This window comes from Cuculus canorus, chromosome 5 (genome assembly GCF_017976375.1).
Source record: "Cuculus canorus isolate bCucCan1 chromosome 5, bCucCan1.pri, whole genome shotgun sequence".
Taxonomy (NCBI): Eukaryota; Metazoa; Chordata; class Aves; order Cuculiformes; family Cuculidae; genus Cuculus; species Cuculus canorus.
The window spans coordinates 42526995-42543485 of NC_071405.1; the positions used below are offsets into that span (position 1 = coordinate 42526995).

The window sequence follows — 16491 nt, forward strand, 5'->3', positions numbered from 1 at the left end:
TGTTTAAATGCACCTGAATTGCTTTGGTGCAAATGCTAGGAAGTAATTGCATTTGCAGTCATAGCCCACCCAAAGGTGCTGGCACAACATCAGGTAATGGGAGGAGATGAGGGACTCCTTCACTTGACTCAACTGCAACCATATGAGCCAGTCTGTCTTGTGGGATGAGGTATGCTTGAGAAAGGCTTACCTTTCGTCCCTGTGTTCCTGTCTGTGGCTTGAGCATGAACAGCCCCTGAGCTGCCCCATGCCACCAGCCGTATACCAGAGGCTGACCACCCCCATGTCAGTGCTGCCACGTGATTCCACAGCATATCCCTCATATGGTGTGAATGCACTAGCTGGCACTTTGCTGAAGGACATCTTGATCCTTTAGCGATATCCTCGGGTGGAGAACACCTTCTGGACTGAGGCTGGAGGTGCAGACAGGTAATGGGAGGTGCAGGAAGGCAAGCAGGTGCTGCTGAGGTGGATGCAGCTCTTTGGGGGGCTCCCCACCGCGCTGCTTCAGCCTATGGGAATTGAAAGGAGAGGGGGGAAAAAAAATCATGAGGTCAGTAAGCAAGTGGGCCTGAAACCCTGGCAAAGGTACAGTGGCTGCCTCCTGGTGATGTGCTGTGGGAAAAAGGGGAGTCTGTCCCTTCTTCTCTTCCCAAAGCCCTGCTTGCATGGAGAGGGTCGTGTGCCTGAGAAGGGATGCCTGCGGTGTGTAGGGAGCTGAGATGGGGGTGTGAGATCAGCTTGGATGAGGCTGGGGAGAAGTTGTTTGTCTGCCATGGGAAAACCCCCTGTGGGTATGTGGAGAGGGTTAGAATAGGGCAGTGGACCGCAGTGTCATCTCCCTTACATCTTGATACTGCTAGGCCTTGGGAGATGTCATTGCTCCCTGACCCTGAGATTTACAGGGGAAAGGTGGTCAACTGGACTTTGCAGCTGGGATAGTGGATGTGGTTAGTGGTATTTTGCAGACTCGTTTTAAGTAGGAAGAGAAAAAAAACACTAAATTTTTTTGCAGTGAGATCCTTTGTGCTGCCTTTCAAAGGGAGCTTGAGTAGATGCTAAGAAATCATCAGTGGTTACATCACTTCCAAAGCAGCTACTGCAGGCACCTGCCAGCTTTGTCCCACTGCCACCCTGGGGGATCATTAGTGCTCCAAATTCCTCACCCTTGGAGAAAGCTTGCATTTCTCGCTAGCAGGGAGAAGCCACTATGCAGTTTATGATGCTGTGAGTGGCAGGAGGGGGTCAGTAGATGGGCTGACGTTCACAATAGATGGAATAGAGCAGGGGGACACATCCTGGAGTTTTTCTAACCCCATTCCATTTGCTAAGCTAGGTTCATCAGCCTGTGCCAGACCGGAGCATCTTTCTGGGAGTGAGCTAAGGGTGCTGCAGTAGCATCGCCTCAGGCCGGAGACGCAGCCGTTGCCTGGCAGCTGCAGGTTTCCAGGGAAACCAGAGGTGCTAACTTGTTAATGAGCCTCGTGTCCCTGATTGCTTCTGCAAAATAATAATAATTAGTAATAGGCCCGTGATTTAGGAATCCCTTAAACAGCATGAGCCTACTGAGTGGAGTTCTCTAAGTGCCGAAGCCCTTGAAAGAAATGAGGGGATAGGGAGGTAAAAAAGGGTGGAGGGCTTGGCAAAAGTGCCACGTTTTAAATCTTAGGTGTCTGGAGATCTGGAGGCCAGGGGGATCCTGCAAGCATCTCAGTGATATGCCTAGGGCTGGTCGTAAGGCTTACACAAATGCCAGATGCATGGAGGAGACCTGGCCAGATAACATCTCACTGCAGGGCCCAGAGACACAGGTATTTCCCCAGCTGGGCTGCAGAGGTCCCCAGTGGAGACAGCAGTTCTTGAGGAACAGCTGTTTTCGTTGGTTACTGGGGACAAATGAGAGGGCATATCTCTGTGGTGCTCTTATGCCTTGGTAAACTCAACTTGGAGATGCCACCAGAAGAGTGCGTTTCTGGGATGAGCATTACAGGGAGCATGCTGTAGATCCAGTCTTACTTACATGATTGTGGGGTCCACAGCGGGCTGAGGACCCCTGATTAATGCACCCGGAAGGAGATCATGGGACGGGAAGTCCCATGACAATATAGGACCATGCATGAAAGTAGCACTATCCATTCACAGATTGTTTGTGTATAAGCTAATCCAATCATGCGGAGACGCGTGTGTTAATCAAGGGTATAAGAAGCGCGCGTAAGATCAAGCACCGGCCGGCCAGCCCTGTAACTTCAATAAAGAAACTTGCTTCCACATCACCGTGTCGTGACTCAACAGCGACACATGATGAAAATACATTCATGGGGTCCGAGCTTCTTCCTGCAGCAGAGCTGGCCTGCCCAAGGCAGCGAGGGAAGCATCTCCTCAACTGGACCACGTGTGGAGGGTATTGTTCTCCAGAACAAAACTACTAGCTTAGTGCAGAGTGGACATGCCAGTTAGTGGGGTTTATGGTTGCTACAGAGACATGCTGGCCTTCCAGTTCATGTCTCCAATACAAAAGAAACCAGATCTGCGCCCTTCCCATACCACATGTCTCAGCCGGAGACATTGTGCAAGATGAGATATTGAGGGAAGTGGCATCCATCTCGGTGACTTGTTGGGCCAGCACAGGGATAAGTTCCCATGGTTCATCATGCCACAGAGATAGACTCAGGCTGGGGCTTTTTTCAGGTTTTCTTACTTTCTTGCCTGGTCTGACCAGAAAAGGGTCACAGCCAGGTTGAACACTCGCTCTTAGCCTTTGCTGCATGAATTTTTGTTACGCTCATGGTTCGCGTGGCCAGCATCCCTCATTTGACATGCATGTCCATGGAGGTGACGCCGAGGACAAAATCCCAGTGAGTGGGCAGCTGGCCCAGCCTGTGTGCTAAGCTCTGCCCATCTTTCTGTCCTGCAGCTGCAGCATGGCCTCTCCTGCTTGGCTGTCCCCATTCAGCTAAGCCATGTGCCCATCTCCTCATTACAGGCACTCCAGGGAGAGGTGGGATTAAAGGATTATGATAATATTCTTCAGGAACTCTCAAGAAGATTAAGATGGCTTTAATAAACTGATCAGAGAGGGACACAGCTATGTTTCTGAAACCCTAATTTAGGTTCCAGGTTAACCTTTTCCCCTGCTCACCTGCCACCATGGTGAGAAGATTCCTTGCTTCAGCAGTGCTCCATGCATATGGCTGTTCCTTCAGTATTCCTTTTGACCCATCTGAGCAGAAGCAGGAAGACATCTTCCTTTATTTTCCAGTAGCCTTACCAGGTACAGAAGCATTAGAGCTCGTTCTTCTTAGAGAACATCTCACATACAGACTTGTGAGGTACTGTGAAGGTCTTGTAGGCTCTTCTGATGCCTGGAGTGGGTTAGCTAGCAATGAACCCACCACCTCTCAGTCTAGCTTCAAAATGTCCTGTGGTTGCTGGCAGAGAGGTGGCTTGTCTGCCTTTGGTGTGGATGGACATACTTTTAAAGAAGTTGCTGTGTCTTGGGTCTAATGCTCCCTATGACCTCACTGAGTCAGTGATCTCCATCCCCTATAAACGCTCACAGAAAGAGTCGCAGAATGGGTCTATCTTGCCCTGCCTTCCTTCATGTCTTTTGGGTGGAGCTGGAAGTGGTACCTATCTGATGTGTCACATGTGTCTGCCACCAGGTCCAACTGGGCATGCTGGAGCGGATGTTTATTCAATTGTTCTACAGGAAGGTGGCTGTTAGCTGAGCTGGGAAACCTGCTCTTCTGTCTTCTCCAATCTCTTCCACCCAAGCTCCCAGTTATCTGCTAGAACTTCATGCATGGAAAGCCTCTTTTCAACAGGTTTCTCTCAGAATGCTTAGGCAATCAAGGAGCAAGAGATCTTTGTTATCTTTCCCAGACTCTTTTATTTGTGTCTGAGATCCCCCCAAAGTTTAACCCTTGTTCATTATCTGGAGAGCACATATTATGTTATCTCCAGAGATACAGTGCAATATCTCCCCCACGTTGGATCACTCTTTCCTCCCACTTGAATCTTTTACTCTCATCCCTCTGCTGCAGTACTATCCCCATCTTTTTTTGTGTGTTGACTCTCTCTATTCCCTTTTCATTTCTTGGATTTAATAGGAAGAGCTGAGAAGAATTCACAGCCTGGTGTCCTGATGGGTAAGGGAGGCAGAAAGTGATTTGGGGAGTGGGGTGTGAAAGAAAGACAAGGGGAAAAGCTGGCTAATTTGCATCCTTTCTGAGTGCCCTGGTTCTATAGCCAAGGTACAGCAGGGGGTCTTCTGGCAAGGCGGTAGCGACGTAATGAGGTGTGTCATGTCTCAGCAGGAGCGAGCCTCACTCCCCCTTAGACCCCTTAATTAGAACTGTTTCAATTTTTAAGCCCTCCTGGAGGAGAGCCGGGGGATGTGGGGGACCAAGGTTCTTGTGGCAGGAGACCTCCAGCTGCCTGCTGAGAGGGCAGCTCTAACTGGAGTCAGCACGGAGCAATACAAGCTTGCCATAGGGCTGGGGACAGTGATGCTGTAGTGCTGCAGGGCTGCCAAAATGCTTTGTGCCAGCAGGGGCCATAACTATTGTAGTTTTTAGGGGCTTTCCCCACCCCCACCCCCCCTTAATTTGAATTAACATGTTGGCAGAGGGAGCAGGATACAGGCACAGGAGAGGATTACGCATCCTATTGTGGCCTTGTATTGGGAGCTTGAATCCTGAGGCTGAAGCCTAGGATGTCTACCCCATGGTTTTGAAGGCAGATCTGGTAGCCCAGGGAAGTTGGGGCTGTTGATGCTGGACGGATGAGCCAGAGCAAGTGCTGCAACCCCCATTCTCCTGTTCTATGGCTTTCCATCCTTTTTCTGCAAGCTGGAAACTTGTGTCTTCCAGGTTTGTTAACTCGTAACCGAGGTCCCTATCATTTCAGTTAGTAGCAGCTCTTACCCAAGCATCTCTCCTGTGTCTTGAGCTACCATTGCAGGAGGTGTCTGCACCACAGAGGCTTCGGGTGTAGAAGCTTCCAAGAACTGCTGGCTTATTCAGATGAGGGTGACTCATAAGCCTTCTCTAGTCCATAGACCAAATCCTGGCCCTGCAGAAGTCAATGAAAATCTCTACGTTGGCCTTTTCAGGCATAGTATTCATAGTCCTCCTAATTCAGATGCATTAAAGCTTCCTGGAACAGCTTGTGGGTTCTTTCTAAAACACCGTCTGGCAGAAACAAGAGGAGCCTGGTAATAGGCCAGGCTTATTTTCTGAATGACTGCAGCGGCATTAAAACCTAATGCCATTAAAAAATGCCTGCAATGACGTGTGCCACTGAAACCTAAGAAGATACCCTGAGGTGAACACCCTACAGCCTGCCTACTGCTCTTGCAGACCCCGTGGGCTGGGCATGGAGGAAGCTTGTTCTTCTGGTAGCACTTCAGAGAGCACCAGTGTTGTCCCTCCTCAGCTCCTAAGATGGAGCCTGGATAAGTACCCCTGTATAAGAACTCCCTTTCAAAGTCTGTGCAAGTTAGCTGCTGGAAAGCAGTAGCCGCTTCAGGGCCATCTCGGTCCAAGTACAGCTTCACAGAGTTTGGCCTGTTTCTTGAATGCAGGAGTGAAGGTCACCTCAGCATCTTGACTTCCAAGAGGTGTCATCTTCTCTTGACTTGCCAGGAGGCAAGCTATCAAGATACCCATGAGCAGGCTCTGATAAAAAGGCAGGTGACGTGATGGGTGTAGGTGAACAAACCTGATTTGGTAGTGTGTCTGATGAGCCCTGAATGAACTAGCTATTTACCATGCAAAATCCTAGAGCTGTGCTAAGCTGCTTCTGTGAAACCATTAGCTCTGTGCTCAGAAGAGGTCAGAAAATGCAAATTGATTGTGAGAAGCTGTTGGGCTGGGAACAGGGAAAGGAGGAGTCATCCTGCCTTGTGCAGGTGCCTGGTGTGCCTGCCTCTTGAACATGGCATGTTGGGGCTGGCTGGGGTGGCAAAAGGTGGACGTGCAACAGGCAGTTCTATAGACGCTCTGACCCTGAAAGGCTCCTAAATGAGGTCTAAATGTGGTGAGAACCATGAGAAAGATGACTAGGGAATGGACCTCTTCCAGTACAAATAGTACAGGTCACCCAGAGGAGCCATTGGTTTGCATTTGGAGCAAACCAGGGGAAGGGCTTCATCATAGCTGGCAAACCATTCCACTCCCTGCCATCAGCCACTGTACCTGCTAAAAGCTGACATGGCTTCAAAAAGCAATTAGGTAAATTTGTAGAAGAGAGCTCTGCAGCAGACTATTAAATACAAAGAAAAAACCTCTGGCTTGGGCAGCTCTGGAGTCACAGATGCCCACAGGCTGGGAGGACATATCTATAAAGTGTAGTTTGTTGCACTCTTACGGTCTTCTGAAGGCTGAGCCCCTGGGGACTTGGCAAAAGGTAAGTGTTACATCCTGCCTGGCTGACCACTTGTTTTCTCCTTTCCTTTTTTTTCCAGGTTCAGCACCATGAATTGGCATACTGGGTGTTAGCAGTGTGAAGAGACCAGGACGGGTGCTGCCCTGCTCACCCCTTGCCCCCTTGCTCGTTCCCCTTGAGGATACGGGTGCTGGCATCCCTGTCCTGCCCTTTTGTCCTTGTCCCCCACTCACCATAGAGGGGACGGGCCCGTTATGGCTGGAGACAGGCTCCCACGCAAGGTGATGGATCCAAAGAAGCTGGCCAGCCTTCTGAGGAACGGAGCGGAGGGCACTTTGGTCATTGACAGCCGCTCCTTTGTGGAGTACAACTCCTGGCACGTCCTCAGCTCTGTCAACATCTGCTGCTCCAAGCTTGTTAAGAGGAGGCTCCAGCAGGACAAGGTCTCCATCACGGAGCTCATCCAGCCCGCTTCCAAGATGAAGGTAGGGGGATCCAGCCCTCACCTTTCATGGTGGATATCCTAACCCTCTTTCTCAGTAGAAAGGGACAGGGTGGAGTTGGCTTAAGGGCTGGTCTGTGTCTGGTATGTGCATCCTCCTCTTCCATCCTTTAACCCCAGTATCTGCTGACATCTCTCTGGCACCCTTTGGAGAGCTGGAACATGAGCTTATGCGGCCACAGGGCTGTCCTTAGGGACCTGTTCAGTACTGCCACCCCAGTGATGTGGCTCCCCACTCGAGAACCCTCCTCAGGCAAGTCTAACAGGTATATCAGCCTTAGGAGTTGTCCTACGCCAGCAAACACCTCCCCCCCCAAAGCCTTTCTGAAGCTGTAAACTTAATCCCCTGCTAAAAACTCTTCCCCTCCCCTCTGTCATCTCTAACTCCATTCAGGGACATGTAATCCTCCTCCCCTGTGACGCCAGAAGCTCTTATCCGGTGTCATGGCATATTATCTCTCCCAGGCTCCTCTCTCTATCGCTCCTGGTTAAATAATAGAGGTGGCTGTGAGCCACGGCGGGGCTGGAGCCGCGGCGGGTGCGGCGCCCTGTGATGCGGGAGGGATGCGGATCGGGACGGGTCGGAGGGTGGGTTGCCTTCGCAGCCCGCCCTCCCGCAGGCTCGCTTTTACTGTGCCCCCCACTCCCCCGCGACTTGTAATTTTATGGCAAAGCGAGGGTAATTCAGGCGATTAATGAAGCGCTGTGCCCAGCTGGAGCCATCTGCGCGCGTCCCCCCCGCTGCCCGCATTGGCTGCCAGTGACATCACCCGCGGGGACCGGGGCGGGGGGGTTGCTGCGGGCTGGGCGATTCGGAGCGGATTGCAGGGGCTGATTCCTGAACGGCTTTAGCTGCTCTTAAATCCCCGGGAGAATAAAGCAGAATAATCAGTTTTTCGCCAACTACGAGGGAGAGCGGCGCGGCCGCCCCCCTCCCGGCGGGGGTCACCTCTGCAGTGGCCGCTGTCACGTGGAGTGGCATCAGCAGCAGCAAAAGCGATGCGCAAAGGGGAGAAAGAGGAGGAGGAGGAAGGGGGATGCATGGAAGAGTTAACGTCAGCTGATGCTGTCCGCCTGCAAACCTGCAGCTCGGCAGCCGCAGAGGAGCGGTGGCTCCCGGAGCTCCGTCCCGGCGGTCCCTGCTCCGTCCCTATAGAAGGAGCAGCCGCCTCCTCCCCGCTCCTCGATCATTGCGTAATGGTCCGGGTGCCGGCCGCGGACGTGATTATAACCAGGGATGCTAGCGGGGCGGAGGAGAGGCGTTGCTACCGTCTTCAATTCACGGGTTTTGCCTTTTCTTTTCGGTGCGGCTGCAGCGTCTCCCGGCGCACCCGCGGGAGGAGGCAGCGATGCGGGGCTGCGCAGCCCCCGCAGGCTCGGCACTGATTAAGCTTCGGGGTACCCTTGTTAAGGTTAAGCCGCTTGCCATGTGAAGCTGGAAGGGGAAAACCGGGGATTGGGGGGGAGTGGTCACAGGCGTATCCTCATCTGGCATAAAACAGGCTTGGTGGCTGTGGCTTGGGGTATCCAAACCTTTCAGTGCACGTACCTGCAAGTTTGCATTTTAAGGTGATGTTATCCCCATCTCATTTCCTTGCCTCCACCTGCCATCGCCGTTCAACCCCTCCCTGCTCTGCCCCTGCTCCCTGCACTGAGGCTGGGGGAGGCGGGGGGCACGGCTGGCGTTGGGAGCAGATGGCAGGAAGGGTGACATCAGTGGCGCGATTGTCCAGCCCCATTATTCCTCCTGACGGGCCTCCCGCCTCCTCCTGTTTCCTGCTCCCGGCCGGCCAGGGCTGCCGAGACAAAGGCGGCCGGCAGCGACGCGGGGCTGCCCAGGCAGGGAGAGAGCAGCCCGCAGCCCTCACCTCATCTGGCTCCTCCTCACCTGCCCAGTGCAGAGAGCTCCCCATGTGCGTCCCTGCTCGGTGATTCCCCGGGTGGTGATCGCTTTTTAGGGAAGGAGGCAGGGGCTAATATAGAACAAAGCCTTCGGACAGCCCCATCTGGGCTCTCATCTGCTCCTCTTGCATGTGTGCAGGAGATAAGGATATTTGTCCAATTTGTTTTTCCCAGCACTTGGACCTCTCTTTTTCACACCGCTGTTAAGGAAGAGTACCATTAATGATGCTTCTGGACGCTGTTGTTTGGAGTGATGCTGTGGGATAACAGCAGCTCTTGGCTTTTTGTAGTGCAAGAGAAGGAAAGGAGGATTTGGTGGGAATGAAGAAATGGGGAAAATAAAGATCCCTTTCATTTTTAAATATAATATGCCTACGATCATAGCTAAACTGCCACTCCCCAAGCAAGCCCTGTTGTGCACTGTCTTCCCATGGTGCCTGACTTGGGAAAAACTGCAGTGGCAATTCATTTCCCAATAAACAATAGTCACCCTCCAAACAAAAATGGTACCAATGTATTGTTCTGGTTTGGGGTTTGAACACTTCTCCCAATACTAACAATAATAAATTCTCCCAATAATGAATTCAAATAACAACAGGAATAATTTAGCTCCTCCTTGCAGTTTTGGGGGCAAAGGTTATGGGAAATTCCTGCTTGGGGTTTTCGCTAGCATTTCTTGAGGGAAATTTTAAAAATTTCACTCCTTCAAGATTCCCCTCCAAATCTTTCCACCTCTCAACCTCTTCTCGCTTCCTGAAATGTAGCTATCTCCAAAGCAACCATATCTGTGGTTTGAGGCATCACAAGGGTCTCTTTGGGCAATGGGAATATTCTATTTATTTGAGTTAGGAGCATGGCTCTGCAAGCAGCTGTTTTGCTTGAGGGAAAGTTGGGCTTATTTCTGAGCCATGTGCGTGGCTGCTCTTTATGTTGATGGAAGCCCTGTTATTTCAGTGGGGTGATTCACTGTGTTTTGAAACAATATGTGACTGAGATGTCAGTAGTCATTGGGATAATAAGAATAGCTTGCTCTTATCTTAGTCCGGATCACCTATGGAGCATCATCATCGCTGCTTGGCAGGAGGAGAGGAGGATCTGGGACCTGGAGTGCACTGAACCACTCAGTGCTTGGGACCAAATGTCCGCAAGAGAGTTAACCTCTAGCCAGAGCTGGGGATGGTGGTGGGGAGCACTGTACTTGGCATGAGGGTGGCATCCTGCTCTTTGCTGGCCACCCCCGCCACCCAAGATGCTGGCAGGGAGGAGTTTTGTCCCTGGGAAGGTGCCCTGGGGCACCTCCAGCACTAGAGTGGGCCAGCAGCTTTTCAAAGGCATGCATGAGTTTGCAAGCCTCACTCACTATCTGATTGGGGGCAAAAGACTTGCTGGCTGGATTTGGAGACCCTTTCTGGAGGGTGACTTCAGGAATCTTGGGGTGAAGGGTAAGCCCCATGAGAGAGCTCCCACCATTGAGATGCTGCTCCTCGGAGGGATTCTTCTGTTGTCAGCCATGTCTCTGTCCTATGCCAGCACCTGGCAGAGACAGAAATCTAGCCCTGAGCATCTCTTCAGCTTTACCATCCTCCTCTGCCCTGGTTAGCTTTTAACCTGTGTACATTTATGGTCGGGGATGGGGCTTTGCCTTCCACTGCATATAAAGAGTTTGTGAGGCTAGTGGGAGCCATGGACCTGATTAAACATCTCTCTCTCATTTTCCTTTGTGTGATGAGGAGCTGAGATGCAAGTGCTGGCTCCTTGTGTGCTCCACAAGGGCTCCTCAGGACTATCCTGCAGGTATCCTTGTCCCAGCAGGTTGGGTATTTATTTTCTGCAGCCAGGCCACAAGAGGCCAGCGCTTGTTTGGCATTTACATTGAGTGAAACCTTATAACTTTAATAAGATGGAAACCGTGTCGCACATCTCTGCCGTCGCTCAGCAACCCTGCAGTAATGGCCTAAACAAAGCCTCCTCACGCAGAGGGAACACTAAATCCTATTGTGGGATAATTCTGCACGGCCAGAGCTGATAGCTCCCCTGCAGCCACCCTGGTCTCGACCGTGCAGCTGGGGTGAGTCCCTGCCCCACCACAGTTTGCTCACCACCTCACTGTACCTTTGGGGGTGATGCTTTCACTGGCAAAGGGCTTCAGGCTGGGGACTGGGTTTTTGGGATGTGCTAATGGCTTGAGAGGGGGCCTTGAAGGCATAGTAGCCCTGCTAAGGACTGGCGAGCTCCCAGCTCCAGGCTTGCTTGGCAACTGCTGTGTTTCCCTCCAGATGTATTTGGGATGGCCTCCCACGAAAGTCCTGCTTCAGGGATGGCTGAGGAAGAGATGCTGGGGTAGATCCTCAGCTGGCTTACCTCCAGGTGGCCTCGGTCATTTTTCAGTGTCTTAATTTAAAATTCCCGCGTCCTTTTCACTTCCCTCTTGTCCTGATGCTGCCTTTTCATCCTTTCCATAATCCCACTGACCTGTGGGGTGAGTTTTACTCTCCAGTACCTGGTGCCAGGCTGGGTACAGGCAGCACCTTTGAGCTCCTCCTTCCTAGTGCAGAGCTGCACGTTGTTGCCCCAGCAGAGATTTCTGTCAATGCAGGGCCATCCTTCCACTGCAGCAAGGAGATGTGATGAGCTCAGCTAAATCAAGGTGCCCTGCAGTTTTATTTGGATGGCACTCACGTTGCTGAGCAGGGAAACACCTGCAGCAGGGTGTTGAAAGCAGCATTAATATCAGCAGCAACCCTGAGTAAATCTGCTGCGGTGGTAAAATAGGGCATGGCAGTGAGACAGCAAAAGGAGATGGGTGTTTGTGAGTGGATTCTAGTTCAAGTGGTTTCCTAAAAGGATTTTGGAGAGGGGCAGGCACGGGGTGGGCAATCGGCAACACAAGCCACAGGACAGAGTGTCTCAGACACAAAGACCCTCCCTCCCTGCCCTCTGCTGCCTCCTCTTCCTCCTGCAGCGTGATAGATGTGTTTTGCCCGGCTGCCCTGGAGGGCAGGTGCTTCCCTGGTGTAAGCCATCCTTCAGGCTATTCAGTGAATGTGCTGAGCCAAGCCTCTGCAAGGATTTTTATCTTCTTTTCATGTACAGACCTTCAGGTAGACATAGGAATGGCCACTTTGAGTGCTTTCCTTGCAGTCCAGGCATGGGAGGACTCTTGCATGCAGACAGCTGCCTGCCTGCAGGGTACCCCACCATCTCACTTGCCCTGGAGACCACCTGGAGTGGCAGCAGGTCTGGGTGCTGTTTGTGGCATGTAAAGTCATATGAAAGCAGCCCAGGAGCTGCTTTCCTTCTACCTCAGCACATCTCTGCAGTGTGCAAGCCCCGCCACACATTACAAGTAAAAGAAAGCATCCCCCTGAACATCCACCAAGCTAAAGAAGAGATTTTTTTCCCCTCTCCTTCACTCCTTGGGGGTGATGTGTAGGTTTGGGTTGAGCTTCAAGAGGTGTTACTGTGCACGGTATCTCTGGACTGAACGCTGAAGAGCTGTTGTTCCAACCTGCCTCTCTCCAGCTGTAGCAGTGCTGTGCTGAGAGCACTTCTGCCTGCAGAATCACCCCCAAATCCCTGTGACACCAGCCAGGCTGCAGAAGAGTATCTGAGGGCAAAGGCTGGGTGGGGAGAAGGTGGTGAAAGAAGTCACAGTGACTTCTGGGATGCAGTTAAGTAATTGCCCACCCTCAGCTTGCCATGGAGAGGAGTGACCCTGCTTTGCATAGGATGCTGAAAAGCACGTGCAGTTGATGGAGCTGCTCGGATGAGCATCTGTACTGACACGCTCATTTGTAGCCATGGAGCAGAGTCGCAGCCTGGCTGTACCCTTCATTTGGTGAGCAAAGTCAGCTCATGGGGATGGCATGAGCTGAGGTGTGCCACTTGTGTGACCACTGAATTTGGCTTTGCTTCTGATGGTGGTGTGGGCAGCAACATCCTCAGTACTCAGCCTGACACCTGTTTTTTGCCGTTCCCCTGCAGGTGGAGGCGGAGGAGCACCAGGACGTGGTGGTCTACGATCAGAGCACACGGGATGTGACCGGCTTGGCTGCCGACAGCTTTCTCTCCATCCTTCTGGGCAAGCTGGACAGTTGTTTCCACAGTGTCTCCATCCTCACAGGTAGGAGCCCTGAGTTACCACCTCAGCTGGCATTTGTGCCTGTAGCCTGGAGTTATGGAACCGTAGCCACATATGTCCATCTGCACTTGCTTTCCCGGCCACCAGTAGTGGAGGGCAGCCCCACACACGGTCTGAGGAGGCTTGAACCATGCTGGCGTTGCTAGGTCCTCTGTGTGCATTTGTTCCTTCTACCACCCAGCTCTGAAAGAGAGGCAGGAATGGACATGGATCCTACCTTGCAAAAGCTGGCCTTCATTTCCCCATTCCTGTGGTGCTTCATCCCTGGTGAATGTGCCAAGGGCTGGACCTGGTCAGGTGCTCTCCTACTTCTCACTGCTGTTAAAGGGAAGGCAGGAGAGGAAATCCATGGATGTGCTGGGAAGGAGAAGGGGAGGGAGGACAGGGACATCAGTTGGTGAGTCAGGGTCTGCTGGAGATGATGTTCTGGGCGTGAGCACGCAGGTAGGAGGAGGCACACACTGCCATAATTATAGCCCTTCTGTAGAGTGAAATGGGAGGCAGGCATCTGATGAATGAAACACTCCAACCCAGCAGAGAGGAGGAGAAAGAGGAGCTGCCAAAGGGAGAGTTAAAGCTGCCTTCATTTCCTTATGCCTGGGATAGCCTGACTGGCTACCTACCTCTGAGCTTTCTGCCCACAGAGGGGTGGGCAGCCGTTGCCCCACACTGCCCTTTGATCCCACTGAGCGCAGCTCCTTGGTAGTGCTGAAAGCACAGAGATGGGGATCATCTGCATTCCCCAAGCCTGTCTTCATGCTGTGATGATTGAGTACTGCTTTTGGGCTGAGGCAAAGGATGCCAACCTCTCTGTCCCTGGGGCATCATAGGGATGGAGGGACAGAGCTTGGGAAGGGGTAGTTGTGATGGGGAAAGTGACACAAGTAAGTGGTGTTCAGGGAGCCTTGCCTGTGCAAAGCATGGGTAAGTGCTGTTGAACTGGAACAGCTTCATTGTGGTGGCGGGAGCAGAGAAATAGCAGGAGTAAGCTGCCCAGTTCAAGGGTTTCAAAAGCAAGCAGGGACTACACGAAAACATGTTAAAGCTAATTAACATGGCCTTGGCTGCAGGAGCTCTGCTGAAGCCAGTGCTGGAGGATGTGGCCATGAGATTGCTGCAGCAGCCCCTGGCCTGTCCCGGTAGCCATGCCTGCAGCTCCAAGGTCGTCGCAGCATAAACAAGGGCATGGCTTGGTTCATGGTGCAGGACAAGGCAGATTCTGTTGCATCTGGGAAGGAACCTGCTTAGTCACCAGGATGGGTCAGGAAACAGCCTTTGCGACTTGACTCCGGCATCCCCCAGCACCCAGCACGCCGCCCCTTTCCTGGGACTGAGTCCTGGGGCTAATTAAAAGCACTACAGGACTGCAGCCTGATGAGAAATGTGGGCCACCAGCAGGTGGAAAAAATGGGAACCAAAATGTAGAACACTGGGCCATGGTGGCAGCATTTTACATGGAAATTGTGACTGGAAGTGGCTGCAGAGAGCATCTTGGGGAGGCTGGGAACGCTTGCTGACAGGCACAGCTTCCTCCTGCCTGTGGTGTGGGTAGCAGCCCGGTTGTTTTAGAGGCAGCTTATGGGAGGTCTGAGGGGGCATGTTTGGGCTGGGCCTGATTCTGACACCTTGCCCTGGTGGGGTTTAACCCCTCAGTCTGTTCACTCTGGTCTCAGGCACCTTGTCCTGCCCCAACCCATCCCATGTCCCGGAAGAGGTGCCTGAATCCTCCCAGTATGGCTTGTGAGCCCAGTGCAGAGTTGGGCTGGCAAGGGCTGCCAAAATCTCAGGGACCTGTCCTGTAACCTCAGCCTGTCCCTAAGTGGATCTCATCCTGAGGGTCCCCAGACCTGTGTGCCAGCCCTACACGACTCCAAAACCTCCCAGGTTCTCCATGCTCTCCAGTTCTCCTCAGCCCATCAGGTGTTTCTCCAAGGTGACACACGTCCATGCCTCAGCATTCCCATCTTGTGCAAGTGCTGTGCTTGGCCATTCTTGCTTGCTTCCAACTCATCGTCCTTCAGACCCTTGAAGCAGCTGATATAGGCTGATGGGTGAGGACAGGGGTTTGAGAGTGGTGGCAGGGACCCCTCAAGGGTTAACATCTCAGAAGCTGTGGCTGGGAAGGAGGAATCTGAGTCAATTATTCCCAGTCTTGGAAATCATCAGCTTCTCTTATTTTTTCCCATTTTTTTTTTAATTGTGTAAGTATAAATAGAGCTGCTTGCTGCCCTCCATCCGTGGGAGCAGAAAGCCTGTTGATTTATATGGTTTTCCTGACATCACATGAAGTGGTGGAAAACTCAATGGAGCCAACATTTTTCCTGCATTACGTAATGCCCCCTCCCTCCCGGCCCAGCTCTGCTATTCCTGCAGGAGCCTGACTGTTCTTTAACCTTTGTTTACTTCAGCACAAACCTTAGCTTTTTTGCTTGTTTTTGATTATTTTTTCGCTAGTTTTTGCTTTTTTTTTTCCCTTTCACTTTGCTTCCCCGCCCTTCCCCCTTCTTCCTCTTCGCAAACTCTTGCTTGGTTTTTATTAACAGCCATTATCTGTTTATGAAGCAGCAGCAGCAGTCTGGCTCCATCGTTCCCTGATGGCTCCCGCATGCTAGCTCTTGTACTGGAGGCCAGCCAGAGCTGTAGCATGGTGCTGAGCTGATAGGTGCTGAGCTTCACCAGCTCCTCTCAGTTTGCCCAGCTGCAGCAGAGGGTGTGGAGATCTTCTTTTGCTCCCATTCAGCAGCTAAACATGACAGCTGAGGGCTTGGGATGCTCGTCCAGATGATGCTCAAGCACCCACCCTGTCTCAATTCTTATTCCTTGCGCTGAGCTCCTCTCTTCTGTGCCCGAAGCTGTATGCCAGCCAGAGATGAAACGGGTGGCAGTGTGGCCAGCAGCAGTGGTCCCTGCAGCCCGGGTTGCTGGATTTGGGGCTCCCTTACACAGGAGAGGCTCTTTTCTTTGTTTTCATACATGGTGGGAGCTTTATCTACACAATATCACGCCATGGGAGCTTTATCGACACAATATCACACTCCAACCTGAAATAGGCCCCTCGCTTGCTTTCTGAACTCAAGTCATGAGCTTTTCATCTGGCCCAGGAGCATGTGTGAGATCATCTTCACCCACCCCTCCACCCCCCATCTCCGTTTTTGTACCAATTCTTCAAGGAATGTTTGAATTTTCCAGTTCTGTTCTTTCTAAATTTGGAGCGTCTGTTTACTCCAGGATTCGGAAAGAATGTAACAATATCATCAGCAAGAAATCCCTCCCAGCCCTCCCCTCGCCATCCTCCTCCTCGCAAGTGGGCTGGCCTCAGCAGCGTTGGCCATGACCCAGGTCCTCTCCAGCCTGGTGGTGCCGCAGCCAGTGGCTGTGGCCAGGGAGAGTTGTAATTGCACAGTACTGGTGATCCAGAGGGGGCTGAGATTTAGGGAACTTGGGGGGAATCTTAACAAAGGCAGGTGACTTCAGCACAGACAGAATGAAGTAGTGAAAAAGGAAAGGGGATTTCCATGGCAGGAGTTGACTTGAGCTGCCCAGGCATGAGTGGGTTCAG

The 16491-nt window shown here is 52.1% G+C and overlaps 1 protein-coding gene across 4 annotated transcripts in view; it reads left to right on the forward strand.

Moving 5' to 3' along the window:
• DUSP8 (dual specificity phosphatase 8) overlaps window positions 1-16491 on the forward strand; it is a 41486-nt gene that overhangs the window by 8242 nt on the left and 16753 nt on the right. For 2 of the 4 annotated variants that reach the window (XM_054067074.1, XM_054067073.1), the window contains exons 2-3: window positions 6467-6872; window positions 12776-12914. In XM_054067074.1, coding sequence (XP_053923049.1) covers window positions 6642-6872; window positions 12776-12914 — 370 coding nt within the window. In that variant the 5' untranslated portion in view covers window positions 6467-6641. Of the gene's footprint in view, window positions 1-527; window positions 2402-5728; window positions 6234-6466; window positions 6873-12775; window positions 12915-16491 lie in introns of those variants that run through there. The other 2 variants (XM_054067077.1, XM_054067076.1) reach the window with 2 other exon arrangements.